Source organism: Hypanus sabinus, chromosome 10, assembly GCF_030144855.1.
Source record: "Hypanus sabinus isolate sHypSab1 chromosome 10, sHypSab1.hap1, whole genome shotgun sequence".
In the NCBI taxonomy this organism is placed as follows: Eukaryota; Metazoa; Chordata; class Chondrichthyes; order Myliobatiformes; family Dasyatidae; genus Hypanus; species Hypanus sabinus.
In genome coordinates this window covers 117020367-117042744 of record NC_082715.1, presented here as the reverse complement: position 1 = coordinate 117042744, position 22378 = coordinate 117020367, and the positions used below count along the sequence as shown (strand labels likewise).

General features: G+C 41.7%; 1 protein-coding gene across 3 annotated transcripts in view; it reads left to right on the top strand.

The window, feature by feature from the left end:
• rsph9 (radial spoke head component 9) overlaps positions 1-22378 on the top strand; it is a 55305-nt gene that overhangs the window by 15981 nt on the left and 16946 nt on the right. Inside the window, exons 4-5 of one of the 3 annotated variants that reach the window (XR_009514454.1) lie at positions 44-190; positions 6017-6114. Coding sequence is in view for 2 of the 3 variants with exons in the window: in XM_059982746.1 (XP_059838729.1) it covers positions 44-190; positions 12417-12482 (213 nt within the window). In the remaining variant the exon portion in view is untranslated. Of the gene's footprint in view, positions 1-43; positions 191-6016; positions 6115-12416; positions 12483-22378 lie in introns of all 3 variants that reach the window. The other 2 variants (XM_059982746.1, XM_059982748.1) reach the window with 2 other exon arrangements.

The following is a 22378-nucleotide window of genomic DNA, read 5'->3' as shown; positions in this document are numbered from 1 at the left end:
CACCTTGATTTGATGGTTGTCTCCCAACTGTATTTGATCCCAGGTTTATCAGCAACCGAAGCCGGGAAGCTGAGGTCCTACCTCCACTTTACTAAACCATCTGAGCTGAAGAAGAAGTCATTGCTGTTGCAAGCCAATTTGGAAGAGTCTATTGATTTTCTCAATTCTCTTGAAGATGACGAATTAAAAGGTAAGCCACCATTTGCAGAGTTCAGTGGCTGTAGGGATTAAATGGTGAGCATAGATTATCATTCATCGCTTGAATGGAGGGGTTACGGGATTAATTTAGGAAAGTGGTGGCTAAGATAAAGGAACAGCTATGACTTTACTTAATGGGAAATCAGACATAATGGGCCAGATAGCCTGCCCTGCTGCACTTCGATATGTTCTGATGTGACTTAATTACAGAAATTACTAGGATAGGTAAAGATTATGTAGGTTAGAGCATCTCTACTGGAAAGCTGAGCTAGTGTGAAGTTTCTATTTGGAGTCATACAGCATGGAAATAGGCCGTTCTGCCCAACTTGACAATGTCAATAAAGGTGTCTGCCAGACCTAGTTCCCAATACTTGATTTTGGCCCATATCTCTCTAAACTTATTCTATCCATGTACCTGTCTAAATGTCCTTTAAACCTTGTAATTGTACGTGCCTCTACCATTTCCTTTGGCAACTCATTCCATATACTCTGTGCAAAAAAGAAAGTTGCCCCTTAAGTCCCATCTCACCTTAAACCTATGCTGTGTAGTATTAGACTCACCTACCCTCAGAAAAGATCCAGACTATTCACCTTATCTATGCCTTGTGTGATTTTATATGCATCTATTACGTCTCCCCTCAGCATCCTATCTGACAGTGAAAACAACCCCAGCCTACCCATTCTCTCCTTATAACTCAAGCCTTCCAGATCCATTTACCAACTTTACATCCGTTCCAACATAATGACATCCTTCCTATAGCTAGGCAACCAGACTTCTAATCAGATTTCAATGACCTCCTCCCAGTTTGATTTGCTGCTGAAATCTGCACTCCCTCCATAACATCACTTCCAATGGCACTCAGCTGCTGTGGTATCAGAGGATGACCAAGCCTTGTACCCTCAGCTTTTCCTGCTCCATGCTGTGACATTTCGAAGTGTCCAGGAGATGGTGTTGAAAAATTACAAATGAGACCAGTGGGATGGATTTGTTTGCTGCAATAGACATCATTGCCACCTGGAAGCTCAGTCTGTAGCCTCATTTCTGACTTGTGAATTCTCTGGGTGATGAACCGTTCACTAAACCCACTGTAACTCCCCGGTGGGAGGTGGAGTCAGGGAGGGATGGCAGTGGGGAGCCTTACGTAAAGAACATGATGCATGCTTTTCTGAAATATATTCTAGTCTATAAATCCAGAAATCTACTTTGGTTTTGCTGTCAAGAAATAAAATGTGCCCTCTGCTAAAATTTTCACCCGTCTAGTTCTGAACATGAGTTGGTTGAATGCAGTATTCAAAAAATTGATCAGTGTTTTGAGAGCAGGAAGGGTAATAAAAAGCGATCATTCATGGCATTAGAAACATTTTAGAAGAGTGGTTTTGTATATGCTGGTACTGCCTCTACACAGGATCTGGCTAATCTTATATCCCTTGCTGTTACTCCTTTATCTTGTGTTTCTGTATCTTGTGTACCTCCAGGTGAACTCTGCCTTTTTATGTGTTTCCCTCTAGCTGTCGGTCTGTGGTTTTGTATGGCCACGTGCTCCTGACCCCACTCCTGCTCTGCTCCAGCCCCTGTATCACTGAGTACTCCGTCTCTCACCTGTTTCTCATTATTACCTGTTTTGCTGCCACTTGTGTCTCATTGCGCTCCATCTAAATCATCTGCCTCTCTGTTTATTGCTTGGTGTACTTTAGTCCTGTGTTTTCCCTGGTTGGGAAAACACAGGCCTGATTGTGCCAGTGAGTTTTCCTGAGCCTTTCCAGCATTCGTATCTGAACTCTGTCCATCCAAATATGGACTCTACCTGTTTCCCAATTCTAGTTTTTGGATTACCCTGGAATTTTTGATCTCCACCTGAACTTTGACACCAACTTTGTTGCCTTTCTGGATTTGTTGCTCAGTAAATATCATAGTGTGCATAGTACTTGCTCTGCAATTGGGTCCCTGCTTCAGTGCCTGACACCTATCGTATGCCATTGCTTTTTGCCTTCAGTATCCACTTGTGTTAAAGCATTTAGTAAACAAAGTACTTAGCACCAAAAAAAATCTATCTTATCTCCTTCTTTAAGCCCCTGAAAGTACATTCAAATTTGTTGCCCATTTCACTATCTGCTTTATGCCCACCAAACAATTTCATGTGCTTTGACATTCTTTTAGGGCTCTGAGAGCAACTTTGGAACATTCTGCCTCGCCCATTCCTCCTGTATTAAATGCTCAGTCACCATTCTGTGAAAGGACTGATAAAGAAACAGGAGCAGGAGTGGGCCACTTGTCCGGTCAAGCCTGTTCCACCATTCTTTCTGATCAAGGCAAATCTTCCCCGGGCCTCTCTCCTGTGCCAGTTCCACACTGCTCTTAACGCAACAATTTCTCAAAAAAAAATCGACCTTTACTATAGGTATCTCCATTAAGTACGTTTCACAGCCCTCTGTGGTAGAGAATTCCAAAGAAATAGAACAGGATGCCCCTGTGATGCTGCTGCAAGTTTTTCACAATACTTCAACATGTGATAATAAACTTGACTGCCCTTCTGCAGGAAGAAATTCCCATGCACCTCAGTTTCAAATAACCATCTGTTACCTTGTAAGAATGTCTCCTTGTAGAGACTCTCCCACTAATGGAAATATCTCAGCACCTCTATTGTAATCCCATTAGAATCTCAAAAAGATCATCCCTCTTCTAAGTGACAAAGAATGCAGGTCTAACCCTTTTAGCCGTTTGTAATTGGACAACTGTCTCACCCCAGAACTAGCCAAGTGAAACTGTTCTGGATTACCTCCAATGCTATTATATCATTTATTAAATAAAGGGAGCAAAACAGTACACAGTACCCCAGGTGTGGTCTCACCAACTCCCTGTTCAATTTTAACAATAGAACTCTATTTTTAAATGCCAACTCCCTAGCAATAAAGGTCATTATGCTATTTGGCTTTTAATTTAACAGCTAAATTGCCTAATTTAACCCAGTAACATTGACTGTTGGGTTAGCTGGAAGCTTGCTGTCAAAAGCAATGCTATACGTGCTGCGGAAGGGGGATCCAAAGCCCAATTGCTAGAATATCTGCCAGCAAAATTGCTAATGCCGTGGATCAGTCAAGGTCACCCAAAGAAAGCAATCAATTTAATGATTTTTTTTACTGAAAATGCTTGAAATGTAAAAGCAAAATGCTGGGAAGACACAATCAATTAGGGGGCATTAGTAGAAAGAGAACCGATGAATGTTTCTGGTCAAGAACCGTCATCAGAACTGAGAAGGAAAAGTAGCTCTGTCTCAGTAGCAGAGAATGCAGAGGAGGGCAATGGATGGTAATATGAGAAATTTCTCTGATGAGGTGGAATAATGTAACCATGAAGGGTTAGTCAAGCTCCCTTGTCTGTGTATTGTGTTGCTAATGTTATGGTATGGATGATGTATAGTCTGGTCTGAGGCCTGATGAAAAAAAGGATGGGGAAAGCAGGTAAAAGTGGCCAGTGTCAACACAAAGAGAAAGAAAGAGCAAGTTACCTAAAGTTAGAGAGTCTGGTTTTGAGTCCTGCAAGCTGTAAAGTGCCAAGAGGGATAAGATACCGTTCCTTGAGCTTACATTGTAACAGTACAGGAGGCTGGAGACAAAGTTTGGATGGGAAATTGTGTCAGTTTAATGCTTCATATATAAAGCCCCAGGTTGTAATTCCTCCAAAGACTGGCTCCACAAGGAACAGGAACCTGTTCTTTCAGGTGCTTTGGGATATTGATGCGCTTATGATGTTTCAATGTTTTTGAAACGGAAGTTCATGACTGGCAGCTCCCAGTGCAGCATATAAATCAGTCTTTTTAAGTCATCATCCCCACGCTGGCTCTCTGAACTACACAATTGATCATACATCTCTGCTTTCTTTCTCAAAAGTTTTTACACCTCAACTATTTATTTATTCAATTCTATTCTCCTTTGAAGTCATGATTCTAGGTGACTGAAGGGTTCTTAATATTCTGACTGTATTTGAGAAGGTCTGGGAAGGCTTAACATCTCTGGTAATTAAGCTACTACATGGGGTGCTAAGGGATAAGATAGATAAAATTGATTAGAGATCATCAGCATGGCTTTGTGTGTGGGAGATCACGTATAAAGCAGAAATATGGAGGATGTTTAGGAAGAACTTTCATGGCATTCTTAATAGGTTTGTTCAATTGAGACAGAGAAAGGATGGTAAAGTGGTGGAACCATTGTTGATGAGAGGTGGAGCATTTAGTCAATAGGAAGAAAGATGCATACTTAAGGTTTAGGCAGCAAAAACCAGAGCTCTTAAGAGTTTTAAGGTAGCCAGGAAAAGACTTTAAGAATGGATTTAGGAGAGCTAGAAGGGGACATGAGAAGGCCTTGGCATGTAGGATTAAAGAAAACCTTAAGGCATTCTACACTGATGTTAAGAACAGAGAAAATGACTATAGTGAAGGTGGGACCACTCAGAGATAAAGGGTGAAATATGCCTGAAGTTGGAGGAGATAGTGGAGATCATTAATGCATACTTTGCTTCAGTGTTCACCAGTGAGAGGGACCTTGACAAACGTGAGGTCAGTGCAGAATAGCCTAATGTACTGGATCATGTTGAGGTTAAGAAAAAGGCAGTTTTAGAGCTTTTGAAAAACAGGATTGATAAATCTCCAGGACCAACAGGATATATCCAAGTTGCTATGGAAAGCAAGGGAAGCAATTGCTGGGGTGTTGGCAATAATATTTGTGTCCCTACTGGCTGTAGCAGTAGTACCAGAGAACTGGAGAATGATAAATGTTGTTCCTTTGTTCAAGAAAGTTAATAGGGATAAACTTGGGAATTGTAGACTAATGATTCTTTTGTCAGTCGTGGGCAAATTAATGGAGAAAAGTTTTAGGTACAGGGTTTACTAGCATTTGGAGAGGCATGGTCTTATTAGTAATGGTTAATGTGGCTTTATGAGAGGCATGCGATGTCTCACAAGCCTGATTGAGGAAGTGACAAAACAAATTAATGGAGATTGAGTGGAAGTTGTGGCGCATATAGATTTTAGTAAAGCATTTGACAAGGTTCCATTGGAAGGCTCATCCAGAAAGTCATGAAAATGGGAACTTGGCAGAGTGGATTCAGAATTGGCTCGCCCACAGAAGGCAAAGTGTGGTAGCACATGGAGCGTATTCAGCCTGGAGATTAGTGACTAAGTAGTGTTCTGCAGGGATCTGTTCTGAGACTCACTGTCTGTGAGTTTTATAAATGATTTGGTTGAGGAAGTGGAGGGTGGATTAATAAATTTGCCGTTGACAAAGTAAATGCTTCAGAAGACTAGACGTTGTCCTAGCACAGGAAATGTAGCAGTCAGTTTAAGAACAGCAAGATCGCATGAGGAGTGTTACTTCAATAACCAGGTTATCTGTGCCCATAATAATGAGTGAGAGGTAGATGTTGGCATAGACACCACCCACTGCCCCAAGGTGGGGTGGGGTGGTGTGTGTGTGTGCACACTGTGGATTCTGGTTAATTGGGCCACCAGTTAATTGGGGGCAGGCACTTCCTTGGTACAACTCTTAAAGAACAAAAACTAATCAAGAAAATAGCTGTGATTCCCTTCATTTATTTGGGACACAATTCCACTTTAGTGGGACAGGAAACTGTTACTGAACAGTTAGTAACTAGTGTCAGTTGCATGCACTTGCGTGGTCATTAGATACTACACTGTGCTTGAGCGAACAGTTTTTAAATGGCATTAGATGCATGTGTTCATCTTCAAAAAGCAACAATTTTTGTCCCTGTTAGTTGGCAGGAAATAAGTTGTAAGACAATTCAGAACTGTTTTGCTTACCACAGTTTCAAGCATTTGGGCTTGCAGATGCTAGAAATGGCCAGGAGTGAAAATGAAACAACTTCACCACTTCAACAAGTGAGAAACTACGAAGGATTTGCAGGTATTGACAATTATATTGGATGAAGATTTGCGATTGTCGACAGCATTTTTTGAAGGCAGTCTTTTATATGATTTTGTTCACTTACAGTCAAAAGAACACAATGTAGATGTATTCCATCGATAACTATCAGGAACTAATACACAGTTTTATAGTACTGCAGTAGTATTGGTAGTATTTTAATTTGTTCTGTATTTCATTTAAATACATAATTTGTTACTCAGTTAAATAGCAGTTTGTCTTTTTTATACCTGTTTAACTATTTCCATGGAACTTCAGCTAATTGGGGTAGCCACTTAATTGGGCTAAAGCAGGGGTCAGCAACCTTTACCACTGAAAGAGCCACTTGGACCCGTTTCCCACAGAAAAGAAAACACTGGGAGCCGCAAAACCCGTTTGACATTTAAAATGAAATAACACTGCATACAACGTTTTTTTTGCCTTTATGCTATGTATAAACAAACTATAATGTGTTGCATTTATGAAATTGATGAACTCCTGCAGAGAAAACAAAATTACATTTCTGCATGCAACAAAAACATTTTGAACTCCGAAAAGAAGACGTTGGGTTGAAAGTTACTTTTAAGTAAAATATTCAATGTCTATTTGAGTCCTTCTTGTATTTATGAAAAACGCCGAACTTAAATTTTCCGCCAGCAGCAAACCAAAAATAACGTCAGCCAGCTGTCATCTTGAAAAATGAAAGGACTATTTCACTGAACAATGAAAAAATATGAATATAAGTAAAATAATAGGCAATTAAAATATTTATCATACTTGGTTAATGGGATTTCTGCTCCTGGACCTCAGCGCACAGCGTCTGCACATCAGGGCTGTATGATGTCACCTTCATCTTTACACAGGATCGCAAGCTGTCATCTGTGAGGTTTTCAATATCACTCCATTTGTGTTTCTGAGCAAGAACAGCCTTCTGATGGGCAACATCTTCAAGGTCTGCTGTCAAGCGTCTAAACTTGGACACCCATATGTCTTTGTCGGCTATGTCGGCCAGTTCCATCTCAAGATCAGGTTGACTCACACCTGCCAATGCAGTCGTATTCAGTAGGGAAGGATCGATGCTTAAGGGAGTGACCGGGAAGGATAATGTGTTTTTTTCCTCTCTGAACTCACAGAAGCGTTTCCCAAACGATGTTTGCATTGCGATGATTGCAGAATGTAAATACTCCGAAATTATCATGTCGTGACCTTGTTTGAACTCTCTCAAATTGGGGAAGTGAGACAAAGTGCCTTTCTGTAAATCTCTGGCAAGCACTGTCAACTTGCGTTCGAATGCCAAAACATCCTCCAACATGTGCAGGGCTGTACGTCCTTTCCCCTGAAGAGCTGTGTTCAGCGTGTTCAGGTGCGCTGTCATGTCTACCATGAAGTGTAGCTTTTCCAGCCACTCTGGCTGCTTCCAGACACGCGACAAAGCGTTTCAGCACCTTCCGTCTGGACAGCCAGCGATAAAAACACGTTGTAGCGGTGTCAGTAAACTGCAGTCAAAGATAGCTTTATTCGAACTAAACAGCCTCGCTTTTAAGCCTCCCTCAACCCAGCCCCCATGGACGCAGATGCTGCAAAAGACGCGTACTCACAAACCCCCGTAGGCTATCTCCCTTAGCCGGAATGCTGGCTAATTGTGAGCCGTTTCGGATGTGGCAGGAAATGTGTCGCTACACTTAGGTTGTACAAGATCACCATAATTACATTTCAAAAGCTAACAAACTAACATAAAATACATTTTAATTAAATACTGACCAATTATTTCCCAAAGCCACAGGGAGCCGCAGCACAGAGGTGAAAGAGCCACAAATGGCTCGGGAGCCGCAGGTTGCCGACCCCCGGGCTAAAGTATTCTGGTCTCAATGTGCCCCAATTAATCAGAATCTACATAATATATATAAGTGTCTATTTTACTACCACAGGACACTGCTGGATGTTAAGAACAACCAGTAGTGGTGATCTAACCAACTAGCAGTGGAGCTGGACTTGTTGCACACTATACTGCAGCCTGCTTCAGCCACACAGGGAAGATAGCACCAGAGGCAGTTTGCAGTCTGACAAATAGATCCTATTGCAATCGCAGGACCTTGTTGCGCAGTGGTAATGTAGAATACCCTGAAACTGATTGCTGGGGGTGTTGTGTGGATCAGGCCTTCACGCTTCAGCATCGTCTCTTGCAATTGCCAAGGAAAGAGGTGCTGGAGCTGGCAGTGGCAGTATGTCACTGGATTCCAGGCTGTGTTGGGGGCTGGACCTGCCCGTCAATGCTGCCCTTTAGTGGTCAGTCGATGGAAGACAACTGGATTGCTTCCATCTGTGGCTACACGTGCATAAAATAAGGACTGCTGAGGACTTCTTCTTGCAGAAGCATGGCTCCAGGACAACATCCATGTATTATCAATCTACAGGCCAAAAAACTCAGGGACTTGAGCTACATCAGGGGTCCCTAACCTGGGACTCATGGACTCCTTGGATAATGGTATTGGTCAATGGTGTAAAAATGGTTGGGAATCCCTGGGCTATATTATTTTTTATATTACTTTATTTTTGTAACTGTTTTTCTGCTATCACAATTATATATGCTATATGTTCTGTGTGCTGTTTGTGACTGTTGGTCCTGTGTTTTGCACCTTGCACCCAGTTTTGTTTCATTTGGCTGTATTCATATGTATGGTTGAATGACAATTAAACTTGAACTTGAGGTGTGGCTTCACCAATGCCTTGTACACAGTGTCATGATCTCCCTCTATCCCTCTAGTGATAAAGGCTGATATTTTATTTGCCTCCTTGATAACCTGTTGCGCTGATAACCTTTTGTAGTTCATGCCCAAGTACTCCCATGTCCCTCTTCACAACAGCATGCTGCAATTGTTCACTATTTAAATAATAATCTGATCTGTTAGTTTTCCTTCCAAAGTGGACGTTCTCGCATTTACCAGCATAGTTTTCCATTGGTGGACCCTTGCCTACTCACTTAAACTATCTATATCTCTCTGCAAGCTCTCCTCATCCTCTGTGTCTTTTCCACTCAATTTAGTGTCATCAGATACGCTAAACTCAGTCCCCTCATTTAGGTTATTAATGTGTATTGTGAACAATTGCAGGCCCATCCTCAACCCCTGTGGTACCCTGCTCATCACTGATGGCCAACCAGAGAAACCCTCATTTATCTCAACTCTCTGCCATCTAATGGTTAACCAATCCTTTATCAAGTCAAGTCACTTTTTTTGTCATTTCGACCATAACTGCTGGTACAGTACATAGTAAAAATGAGACAATGTTTTTCAGGACCATGGTGTTACATGACACAGCACAAAAACTAGACTGAACTACGTAAAAAAAAAACAACAAAACAGAGAAAGCTACACTAGACTACAGACCTACACAGGACTACATAAAGTGCACAGAAACAGTGCAGGCATTACAATAAATAATAAACAGGACAATAAGGCAAGGTGTCAGTTCAGGCTTCAGGTATCCATACTAATATGTTAAGCCCAATTAAATGCATCCTTAATGAATAAGTCTTTTATGTTGTGCTTTATTGAATGCCTTTTGAAAATCCACCTGATCCCCTCTTAACCACTGTGCTCATTATACACTCCTAAAAAAACTCAAGTTTGTCTAACAGGACCTTCATGAATACATGCTGAATCTGCATAATGGAACCAGTTCTATCCAGAGATCATGATATTTCTTCTTAAGTGATAGCTTCAAGCATTTTCTGACTACAGACATTAAGCTAACTGGCCTATAGTTATTTGCCTTTTGCCTACATCCTTTTTTATTAAACAATAGGGTGACATTCACTATCTTCCAGTCTGTTGGGGCCTGCTCAGAACCCAGGGAATTTAGGTAAGTTATCACAAGTGCCTCTACTATAATTTCTGCCATTTCTTTCAGTCCCCTGGGATGCATTCCATCAGGACCAGGGGACTTATCTACCTTTAAGCCAACCAGTTTGGACCTCTTTAGTAATAATTCATCCCATCATTTCATTTTCCCAATATATCTTTGTGGCTCTCCAATAACCCACTCCCCTTTTAGAGTCCTGGTTAACTCTTACTTCCATCACCTTTCCAGGCAGTGACTTCCAGCTGATTACTGCCCTGTGGTTTTTTTTAAAGTCACCCATATCCTTCTATACTAAACTTTTAAAAAGCCCAGATTTCCGTGTTCTTGGCTCTGGAATGGGACAGAACCTGGAGCCTTCTGACACAATACAACTCATGAAGCTATTCGACCCATGTCCATGTGAGTTCATAGTAGAGAAATCTCATTGGTCCATTCACCCTCAGTTGGAATTGGTTTATTATTATCACGTACTAGTGCAGAGTGAAAAGCTTGCCTTGCACCGTTCATATCGATCAATCAACTACACAGTGGACATAGGTAGTACAAAGTAAGTTAATAATAAAATGCAGAATAAAGTATAACAGTTACAGAGGATGTAGACAACAAGATGTAAGGTCATAACAATGCAGACTGTGAAGTCCAGAGTCCATCTATTCTTACTAAGGAGCCATTCAATAGTTTTATGGCAGCAGATTAGAAGTGGTTATAGAGCCTGGTGGCATGTACTTTCAGTCTTTTGTATCTTCTGCCTGATTGGAAAGGGGAGAAGAGAGAATGTTTGGGATAGGTAGTATCTGATTATGCTGGCTGCTTTACTGAGGGAGCAAGAGATGTAGACAGAGTCCACGGAAGGAAGGTTGGTTTACTAAGCTCTCTGTCTTCTTCCTGTACTCTGAATCATTGTTATTTGAGATGAGACCCACTACAGTGGCATCATCTGCAGATGTGTAGATAGATTAGAGCAGAATCTGGCCACGCAGTCATGAGTGTACAGGGAGTAGAGCAGGGAGCTGAGGACACAACTTTTTGGAGCACCAGTGTTCAGGGTAATGGTGGCCAAGATATTGCTGACAATTCATACTGCTTACAGTCTGTTGGTCAGGAAGTCGAGGATTGGGCTGTAAAGTGTGTGGAGCTTGATCACAGATTTGCTTGGAATGATAGTATTGAAGTTGGAGCTGTAGTCAGTAAGCAATAGTTTGCCATAGGTGTTTTTACTATCCAAATGATCTAGAGAGGAGGTTGGGGCCAGAGAAGGGAGACCTGTTTTGGCCATAACAAATTGCAGTGGGTCAAGGTTATCTGAGAGGCTGGAATTAATGTGTGCCAAGGCCATCCTCTCAAAACACTTCATGACAGCAGGTGTCAGAGACATTTGGTGTTGTCATTAAGGCATATTACTTTGTTCTTCTTTGGTACTGAGATGCTAGTGGTCTTCATAAATCAGGTGGGAACATCAGATTGAGCAAGAACAGGAGGTAAGGACATGCCAGGGACACCATCCAAGCCGTATGCTTTCTGCAAGTTCATTCTCCAAAAGTCCACAATGGTGACTGTGGGTTTAGGTGTATTGGAGGCTCTCAGGGTGGGTGATGACATACCAATCCCCTTCTGTTCAAAATGTACATAGAATGTGTTAAGGTAATTGGCAATGGATGTGCTGTTGCTGGTGATGTTGCCTGACTTTGTTTAGTATAGTATGTAAGCCTGGGCCTCCATTATGGACTGGTGTTGTCTTTTGGCATCTTTGACATTTTATGGAAGCGAGTATCTCGATTTCTTCTAAAGATCAAGGTCACCTGATTTGAATGCTGCATTTCTAGACTTCAATAGGAAAAGAATCTCCCAGTTCCTCCATGGTATCTAGTTTGGGAACAACTAGATTGTCGCCAGAACAGTCACGTCCGAGCATCACAATGTGTTGATATGGAAGAGACCCCTCTATCTCTATTCACAAACAAGAGAAAATCTACAGATGCTGGAAATCTGAACAATACATACAAAATGCTGGAGAAACTCAGCAGGCCAGACAGCATCTAGGAAAAGAGTATAGTCGATGTTTTGGCCTGAAACTGCTGAGTTCCTCCAGCATTTTGTGTGTGTTGTTCTCTACCTCTAATTTTGCCTGAGGATGTCATGAGGTCCATCCTGAGAATTAAGAAGACCTCAGGTTATATGGAACAGTCTGGTGAAGGAGGTGTGTGCCATATTTCCATTAATCAGCACACAGCAGTTCCCTTGGTTAATCAGTTTTGTTCCCAATGGCCAAAAGCTGCGGTACTACCAATTCACTCCTCTCTAACATTAAAATTGTATGTTAGTTATAATACATTGAAGGTGTTGCATAAATGAAGATTGCTGTTGAAGCAAGAGATACCTACAAAAGAAGACAGCACATTTTATGTTTTGTTCATTAGCACATTTCCAGTTCTCTTTATTTGCAGAGGAGAGCCATGAACAACTGCAGAAGCAAGAATTTGAAGCAACAAGTAATCTGCTGGGTAAACTGAGTGAGTCAACCAGCATTTATGGGAGGAGAAGACTGTTGCTTTTATTTGCATCTTCCACTTTTCTGTAATGTTTACATTTATCAAAGCAAAAAATGGAAATCACCACTTTTTGCAAATCCTCTTGACATTACACAATTTCAAACTTTATTCCTTTTTTTTACTCTAAAAGGAGAGCATTCCTGTGGGATGCATATATGGGGTTGTCATTGACAGTGGAAGTGATTTATTTTAATTCACTGACAGGAATTACATGAATTGTCAGTTCAAATCACAGGAATTCATTAATCATTGAATACAGTTTTGCTCCATTCTCAGCTCTGTTACTCAGGAGATAACCCAACCATAATGGAACTGTTCACAGTCAAATGCCAGGGGAGCTGCAGACCGAACTCTGACACATTATGTACTGTCTTTCTCTGGGAGCACATAGAGGCTGTAGGATTTGTAGGATTTGTAGGATTTTTGTATCAGTCAAAAGAAGCACAGTTTATGCAGCTCTTTTTAGGGAATTGTAAGTAATGCTTGCTGGATATATTATTTAGAAAGCAAAACATGTAATTTCTTGGGATCACTCCTGTAAAAGGAGGGGGAGCTAGAGTGGCCATTGTGAATAACAAGAAGGCAAGTGTGTGTTTATTTTTTCATTGCTGGTGGGTTTAGAGAGGAATGTTCCCCAATTACTCAAACTCTGGATCTTTGTGATTGATAGGAACAAGCAGATGTTTTTTCAATGTTTCCTCTTCCTGTCACTGCAGTAACTTAAGTTCTGCTCTGAAGTATTCTCTGTGCTCATGTCATCTTCATCCTACTGAATCAAGCTGATAGAAAGCATTCCATCATTGATTTTTATTTCATTGCAGACTGTAGTATGTTTAATGCTCTGCTATTTTAAGTCCAAGTGTTAAACCTGAAGGAATTTCTTACTTGTTACATTCTGAGAAATTTATAGTCTTTGGAGCCTCGTGTTGCTTCAGTGATTCAACTTGATCACCTATTCCACAGTTCCATTATTCTCTTGTTGAAACTTTCTGTTTCTATTCCACAAGATCCTTAAAAATAGAAAATGCTAAACCAGGCATTTATGGAGAGAGAAACAGGTTGAAGCCTCCCTTATATCTAATGTCCTTATTTTCAACATTTGCTAGTGTGTGTGTTTACCCTATCAATAAAAACTTCCTCACTTCAGCTGTTGATTCCTTTTATATGTTCAAACATTTTAACTGCATCCTGACACCTGCCTTACCTGCTGAGTATATTTGGTGTTCTTATTTTCATTTTCAAACTTTTTACTCCTTTCACTCCTTTTACGGGAGTGATCCCAAACTTTTACACTATTTTGCCTTCGCAAATTTAAGCTCAAGTTGTTGGGAAATGTTTCCAAAACAATTTCCTATTTCACAGACTATTTAGTAACTGGTATCCCAGATTTCTCTGGCTGATCAACTGCAAGCTGTTTCTGGGTGTTCCAGGCTTTTACTTATATTACAGTTTCTCCCAACTGTTTAAAACTGTTAAACTCATTCTTAGGACCTGGGCATTGCAGGTATTGTCAGCATTTATTGCATGTCTCTAAATGCTCTGGAGAAGGTAGGGATAATTCACCTTCTTGAAACTCTGTTGTTCTTCTGGTGAAGTTGCTGTTGGGGAGGGAGCTTCAGCCTTTAGATCCAGCAGCAGTGAAAGAATGTTGATATATTTCCAAAGTCAGCATGGAGGGATGTAGGAATGGAACCTGCAGGCGGTGATATACCCAAGTGCCTGGTGTCTATTCCTTCTTTGTAAAGGTTATAGGTTTGGGCAGCTGCTATCAGAGTAACTTTGATGAGTAACTGCAGTGCATTTTGTGAATACTATGCACTATAAGCCACTATGTATTAGTGGTGGAGGGAATGAATATTTAGGTCCTGACGAAGGGTCTCGATCTGAAACGTTAACTGCTCATTTCAACAGATGCTGCCCAACCTGTGAGTACATCCAGCTTTTGTACATATTAATTTGACCACAACATCTGCAGTGTACTTTGTATTTAATATTTAGGGTAATGGATGGGATGCTTTTTCCGGGTTGATGTTGAGCATCTTGAAATTGTTCCAGATGCAGTCATTCAGGCAAGGTAAAGACAATTCAATTGTCCTTGTAATTTGTATCTTGAGAACGGAAATTAAAGGGAATTGAAAATGCAAGTCACTTGGCAAACCCTAACCTGCCAAGGTAACCATGATATTTATTTAGCTGGTCGAGCTTCTGGTCACTGGTGATCCCCTGAACATTCATGTCAGGAATCCAAATGTGGTGATAATACCATTGAATGGTTAGGATAGATGGTGAGACCCTTTCTGATTGGAAATGGTCATTGCCCAGCAAGTTAGTGATGTAATTAAAACCCATTCTTGCCACCTGTAGGCATAGGTTGCTTCACTTGCTGAGGAGTTAATGTTTGAACAAAATTGAACATCATCAAACATCACTACAAAAAAATGAACAAGTAGGGAAATGAGTGATAAAGACCATGTTTGTATTGGCATCGGGGCCGAAAGACACATACCTGTGAGTCCTGAAGAAGGGTCTCAGCCATACTCATTTCCGTAGGTGCTGCCTGACTTGCTGGGATCCTCCAGCATTTTGTATGTGTTGCTTCATACTCCTGTGCTTTTTTTTCTATGTACTACGTTCCCTGACTTTGTGATGGAGGAACCCATATCACCAGCTTCATTCTGATCTTCAACAAATCAACAAAACCCTAATCAGTATAGTTTAGCAACACTGGAACTAAAACTGATTTTTTTTTTGTTCAATGTTTTCTTGCAAAAGTTGCGTACAATTTATGTTTATATATCTCTTGTGAACGCTGCTCATAAGATGCCATGTGCTTTTAATGCTGCAAGTTCTCATTGCACCTATGCAGACATGTTTGTGTGCAGATAAGATTAATTTTGACTTTAAAGACAGGTCAGCGATGCGCCCTAAAGATAGTTGGGCCTAGAATACTGCCCTCAACAAGTGCTGAAGTAATACATATTGTAGGAGAAATGCTTAAGCTGGAAAGAGTGCATAGGAGATTTTAGAGGACGTTGCCAGAACTCAAAAGACTTAGTTATGGAGAGAGGTTGAGTGAGAATTGGAGTGTAAAAAATGAGTGTGAACTTATAGAGGAGTATAAAATTTTGAGGGTCATTGATGGGCTGAATGTTCACACTGTTTCTGAGAGCTGGTGAATCAGGAACTGCAGGGTTATTATTAGGTGTATATGTGTGGAGGGGCGTTGGGGAATGATTAAATAGGAAACTGAGGGGCAACGTTTTCATCCAGAGAATAGTCAATATATAGAATGAGCCGCCACAAGAAGTGACTGGGCAGGTAGGACAGGGAGAGAGGCAAAAGAGATTCGGGCATGGCGCTGCTTATCAGATAATAGTGTCACGGAAGTCATGGAGGGATCGTCTACTGAGTCTGTATGGGTGGAAGTTAGAAACAGGAAGGGGACAATAATTCTACTGAGTGTTTTTATAGACCACCCAATAGTAACAGGGACATCGAGGAGTAGATAGGGAGACAGATTCTGGAAAAGTGTAATAATAACTGGGTTGTTATGGTGGGAGACTTTAATTTCCCAAATATTGATTGGCATCTCTCTAGAGCAAGGGGTTTAGATGAGCTGGAGTTTGTTAGGTGTGTTCAGGAAGGTTTCCTGACACAATATGTAGATAAGCTTACAAGAGGAGAGGCTGTACTTGATCTCATATTGGGAAATGAACCTAGTCAGGTGTCAGGTCTCTCAGTGGGAATGCATTTTGGAGATAGCTATCACAATTCTGTCTTCTTTACCATAGTGTTGGAGAGGGAAAGGAACAGACAAGTTAGGAAAGCCTTTATTTGGAGTAAGGGAAAATATGAAGCTACCAGGCAGGAACTTGGAAGCATAAATTGAGAACAGATGTTCTCAGGGAAATGTATGACAGAAATGTGGCAAATGTTCAGGGGATATTTGCGAGCTGTTCTGCAAAGGTACGTTCCAATGAGACAGGGAAATGATGGTGGGGTATGGGAACCGTGGTGTACAAAGGCTGCTGAAAATCTAGTCAAGAAGAAAAGAAAAGCTTATGAAAGGTTCGAAAAACTAGGTAATGATAGAGATCTAGAAGATTATAAGGCTAGCAGGAAGGAGCATAAGAATGAAATTAGAAGAGCCAGAAGGGGCCATGAGAAGGTCTTGGTGAGCAGGATTAAGAAAAAACCCAAGGCATTCTACAAGAATGTGAAGAGCAAGAGGACAAGACGTGAGAAAATAGGACAAATCAAGTGGGACAGTGGAAAAGTATGTATGGAACCGGAGGAGATAACTTAATGAGTACTTTGCTTCAGTATTCACTATGGAAAAGGATCTTGGCAATTGTAGGGATGACTTACAGCAGATTGAAAAAGCTTGAGCATATAGACATTAAGAAAGAGGATGTGCTGGAGCTTTTGGGAAGCATCGAGTTGGATAAGTCTCCGAGACCGGACGAGAGGTACCATAGCCTACCGTGGGTGGCGAGAGAGGAGATTGCTGAGCCTCTGGCAATGACCTTTGCATCATCAATGGGGACAGGGAAAGTTCCAGAGGATTGGAGGGTTGCAGATGTTGTTCCCTTGTTCAGGAAGGGGAGTGGAGATAGCCCAAGAGATTATAGACCTGTGAGCCTTACTTCAGTGGTTGATAAGTTGATGGAAATGACCCTTAAGAGTCAGGATTTATGAACATTTGGAGAGGCATAGTCTGATTAATAATAGTCAGCATGGCTTTATCAAAGGCAGCTCGTGCTTTATCAGCCTGATTGAATTTTTTGAATATGTGACTAAATACGCTGATGAATGTAGAGCAGTAGATGTAGTGTATATGGATTTCAACAAAGCATTTGATAAGGTACCCCATGCAAGACTTATTAAGAAAGTAAGGAGGCATGGGATCTGAGGGGACCTTGCTTTGTGGATCCAGAGTTGGCTTGCCCACAAAAGGCAAAGAGTGGTTGTAGATGGGTCATATTCTGCCTGGAGATCGGTGACCAGTGGTGTGACTCAGGGATCTGTTCTGGGACCCTTACTGTTGGTGATTTTTATAAATGACCTGGATGAGGAAGTGGAGAAATGGGTTAGTAAATTTGCTGATAACATAAAGATTGGGGGTGTTTTGGATAGTGTGGAGGGCTATCAGAGTTTACAGTATAGGATACAAAACTGGGCTGAGAAGTGGTAGATGGAGTTCAACCTAGATAAATGTGAAGTGGTTTATTTTGGCAGGTCAAATTTGATGGCAGAATATAGTATTAATGGTAAGGCTCTTAGCAGTGTGGAGAATCAGAGGGATCTTGGGGTCCAAGTCCATAGGACACTCAAGCTGCTGCATAGGTTGACTGTGTGGTTAAGAAGGCATATGGTGAATGGCCTTCATTAATAGTGGGATTAAGTTTTAGAGGTAATGTTACAGTTATAAAAGACCCTAGTCGGACCCCACTTGGAGTACTGTCCTCAGTTCTGGTCACCTCACTATAGGAAGGATGTGGAAACTATAGAAAGGGTGCAGAGGAGACCTACAAGGATGTTGCCTGGATTGGGGAGCATGCCTTATGAGAATAGGTTGTGTAAACTTGGCCTTTTCTCCTTGGAGTGACGGAGGATGAGAGGTGACCTGATAGAAGTGTACAAGATGATGAGAGGCATTGATCATGTGGATAGTCAGAGGCTTTTTCCCAGAACTGAAATGGCTATCACAAGAGGGCACAGTTTTAAGGTGTTTGGAAGAAGGTACATGGATGTCGGAGATGTCGGAGGTAAGTTTTTTACGCAGAGAGTGGTGAGTGCATGGAATGGGCTGCCAGCGATGGTGGTGGAGGCAGATACGGTAGGGTCTTTTAAGAGACTCCTGGATAGGTACATGGAGCTTAGAAAAATAGAAGGCTATTGGTAACCTTAGATAATTTCTAAAGTAAGTACATGTTCTGCACGGCATTGTGGGTTGAAGGGCCTGTATTGTGCTGTAGTTTTTCTATGTTTCTATATATATTAATAACATTTAAAAGATACTGGAAATGTTTGGAGGGATCTGACTCAAACCTTGGCAATTGGGACTAGCTCAATGGTCAGCATGGACTTGTTGGCTGAACAATGTGTTTTCATGCTGTATGAAACTATGACTAGTACAGTCATAGATGAAGCCATCCGTTTGATAAGTTAACAATGACAGCTATATGGAGAGATTACAAAAGAACAGAAAAATGCAAACACAAAGTACACTGCAGACCTCTTTTAACTTAAAAACTACTTCTTTCTCTCTTTCCCAGTTCTGACAAAGTGTATTAAGTCCTTCAATTGACCATGCCCATGCCACCCATTGTACCTGTCTGCTAATTTCATTATCATCACTCGACTCATAACTTTTCTATGCAATATCATTTCAAGTGTTCACCTAAAATACTATTTAATTAAGACCATAAGACATAGGAGCAGAATTAAGCCATCTGGCCCATCAAGTCTGCTCAGCCATTCAATCATGGCTGATCCTTTTTTTCTATCCCCTCCTTAGCCCCAGTTCCCAGCCTTCTCCCTGAAACCTTTGATGCCATGTCCAATCAAGAACCTATCAATCTCTGCCTTAAATACACCCAACAACGTGGCCTCCACAAATTCACCAACCTTTGGCTAAAGAAATTTCTCCACATCTCTGTCTTGAAAGGGCACCCCTCTTTCCTGATGCTGTGCCCTCTTGTCCTAGACTCTCCCACCATGGGAAACATCCTTTCCATGTCTACTCTGTCTGGGCCTTTCATTTAAAAGGTTTCAATGAGATACCCCACATCCTGATGAATTCCAGTGAGTACAGACCCAGAGCCATCAAACATTCCTCATATGATAACCCTTTCATTCCTGGAATCATCCTTGTGAACTTCCTCTGGATCCTCCCTAATGTCAGCACATCTTTTCTAAGATGAGGAGCTCAAAACTGTTCACAATGCTCAAGGCGAGGCCTCACCAGTGCCTTATGAAGCCTCAGTAAATGTAATATTTACTGTCAGAGAACATAGGAGAAGGACAACACTTCTTGGTGCCGCCATTCAATATGGTTATGATTGGTTGGTTATGCTGGCTTCTTCTGTGCCAGTTTCTCATATTGTCAAGTTTAAAAAGTGTCTAGAGCCTGCTTGGTCTTTTCTGTAGAGCAGGAGATAATGGAGTGAGCTGCAGACAGTTCCATATGGACTTCATGTGCCAGGTTAAAAAGCGACCAAAGCCTGTTGAGACTTGTCTGCAGAAAGGAAGGTTGATTGTATTAATAATAACTTAGCAAGTGCCAATGAAAAAAAGTGAAGTTTAAGCAGAGTGGCCATTTTTGGTGTGGCCAATTCTGTGTGGGTGGGCCAGGTTTAGAGTGGGAAACTGTGGCTCAACAGGCAAAGGCTAAGGGTGCTGATTCATTTGGAATTGGATCTTTGTAGAATTAAGCTTAAGAAGTTAGAAGCAAAGGTATAACGTACACATACAGGACACTGGAGGAACTCGGCAGGTCAGGCAGCATCTATGGAAAAGAGTGTAGTCAACATTTCGGGCCAATACCCTTCAGCAGGAGTGGAGAAAAAAAATCCTCTCATGAGATTCTGCGGTGCGAAAGAGAGCCAGGAAGGTGTGTTGCCTCCCAAATGCTAGGGTCAGGGATGTCTCAGGGCAAATCAGAATATTCTCTTTCTTTTCACTCCAGTCCTGCTGAAAGGTCTCAGCCCGAAATGTTGACTGTACTCTTTTCCATAGATGCTGCCTGGCCTGCTGAGTTCCTCCAGCATTTTGTGTGTGCTGTTTGGGTTTCCAGAATCTGCATATTGTCTCTTGTTTGTGTAATGAGTGTAGGCAGGATGGTAGTTGAGATAGTTTAATGCTACTCCTGTAAGATGAAGATTGTAGGGTACTTAGCAGGTCTCCCTGATGACTTGAAGTGTATCCAACTTCAGCCCTGACTGACAAAGTCAAGGAACTGGAGCTGGAGCTGGAGCTGGATGTACTCGGGACCATCCGGAAAGCTGAAAACCTCATAGATGAAGCTTTTACTGAGATGGTCACACGCAAGTGGAGGCTTCAGATTAGGTGGGTGACCACCAGGAGAGTCAGCTGGTGCAGGGTTTCCCTGTGGCCATTCCTCTCAGCAGCAAGTATAGCCCTTTGGATATTGCTTGGAGAGATGACCTAGCTCTGGACAGGACCAACAACCAGGTTAATTGCACTGTGGCTCAGCAGAGAAGGGTAAAGTCAAGTAGAGTGATAGCGATACGAGACTCTGTAGTTGGGGGGTGGACATGAGATTTTGTGGCCGCAAAAGAGACGGCAGGATGGTGTGTTGGCTCCCAGGTGCTAGGGTCAAGGATGACTCAGAATATTCTCACGAGGGAGGGTGAGCAGCAGATTAGCACCAATGCCATAGGAAGAAAGTGGGAAATGATCCTGTGCTGTGAGCTAGGGACTTAGGTAAGAGACTGAAGAGCAGGATCTCCAAGGTGGTAATCACTCCAAGGTAAATCATCAACAGTATTCTAATCTCAATAGCCTGCATCTATTCCGTGTCCCTCTATGCCAGGGGTTCCCAACCTGGGGTGCTGGATGGGATTTCAGGGGGTGCGACAAAGAGTGGCTTATGTGCTTGAGTGACAAGTCACGAGTCATCACTCAGCCAGTTGCCAGTGTACCTTGAGAAGTGGTAGTAACATTTGTCCCAAGCACACTCCAGTCTCCCGCTGCCCGAGTCGAGGGAGACGTAAACTCACTCCAGTCTCCCACTGCCCGAGTCAGCATTGAGGATTCTCATCAGTGTTACCTGGGAAGTTACACCTCAGAGATGAGGAGTCTCATCAATTTACTGTTTACAATTTTTTTCTGAATAAATTAGAAACTAATTGCTCAATTTATATTTGCATTTTATGCACTGAGTTAAAAGCTTATTTTTTTTTTAAGTTCAGTTTGTTCACCCGCAGTATTGTATGTGGTTCAAAAATTAGAAATTAGACTTCTTCATCTTCAAATATGATATTACTTTTGTAGGGGGTGCAAACATTAATCAAACATTTCCTAGTGGTGTGGGGCATAGAAAAGGTTGGAAACCACTGCTCTATGCCCTGTGCAGATGCCTCTTAAATATTGCTGCTGCTCCTGCCACCACCACCACCTCATCTGGTACTTTATCATTTCAGATACCAGCTTCCCTTCATGTGCAGAAGGTTTACCCTTCAGATCTCATTTGAACTTCTCTTTTCTCACCTTAAGCCAATGCTGCCTAGTTATATACACCCCTGCCATGGAGACACAGTGGCCAGCATACACCTGTTATGATCATATTAAATAGTGGAGCAAGTTTAAAGGGCCTGATGGCTGATTCTTGCAACAATATTCTTGTTTTTCTGTATACCCTATCTATACCTGTAATAATCTTATATACCCCTATTAGTTCATCTCACAGCCTCCTTTACTTAAGGGAAAGCAACCTAAACCTATCCAATCTCTCTTTATAACTCAAGTCCTCCAGTCCTTTTGAATCTTTTCTGCACCCTCTCCAGCTTAATCATGTCCTTCCTATAGTATGGTACCAATACACATATAGAGGCATAGAGTCATACAACACAGAAAGGGGCCCTTCAGACCAGCTCATCTATGCCAACCAAGATCTAGTCTCATGTACCTGCATTTGTCTCATGGCCCTTTAAACCTTTACTATCCATAGCCAAACGTCCTTTAAATGTACCTGTCTCAGCTACTTTATTTAGCAGCTCATTCCAGATACACATTAGAGAAGAAGTTTTCCCTCAGTTCCCATTTCATTGTTTCCCATCTCTAGCCCTGTAGTTTTTAATTTCCTTTTGCTTGGGAAAAAGACTGGATGAATG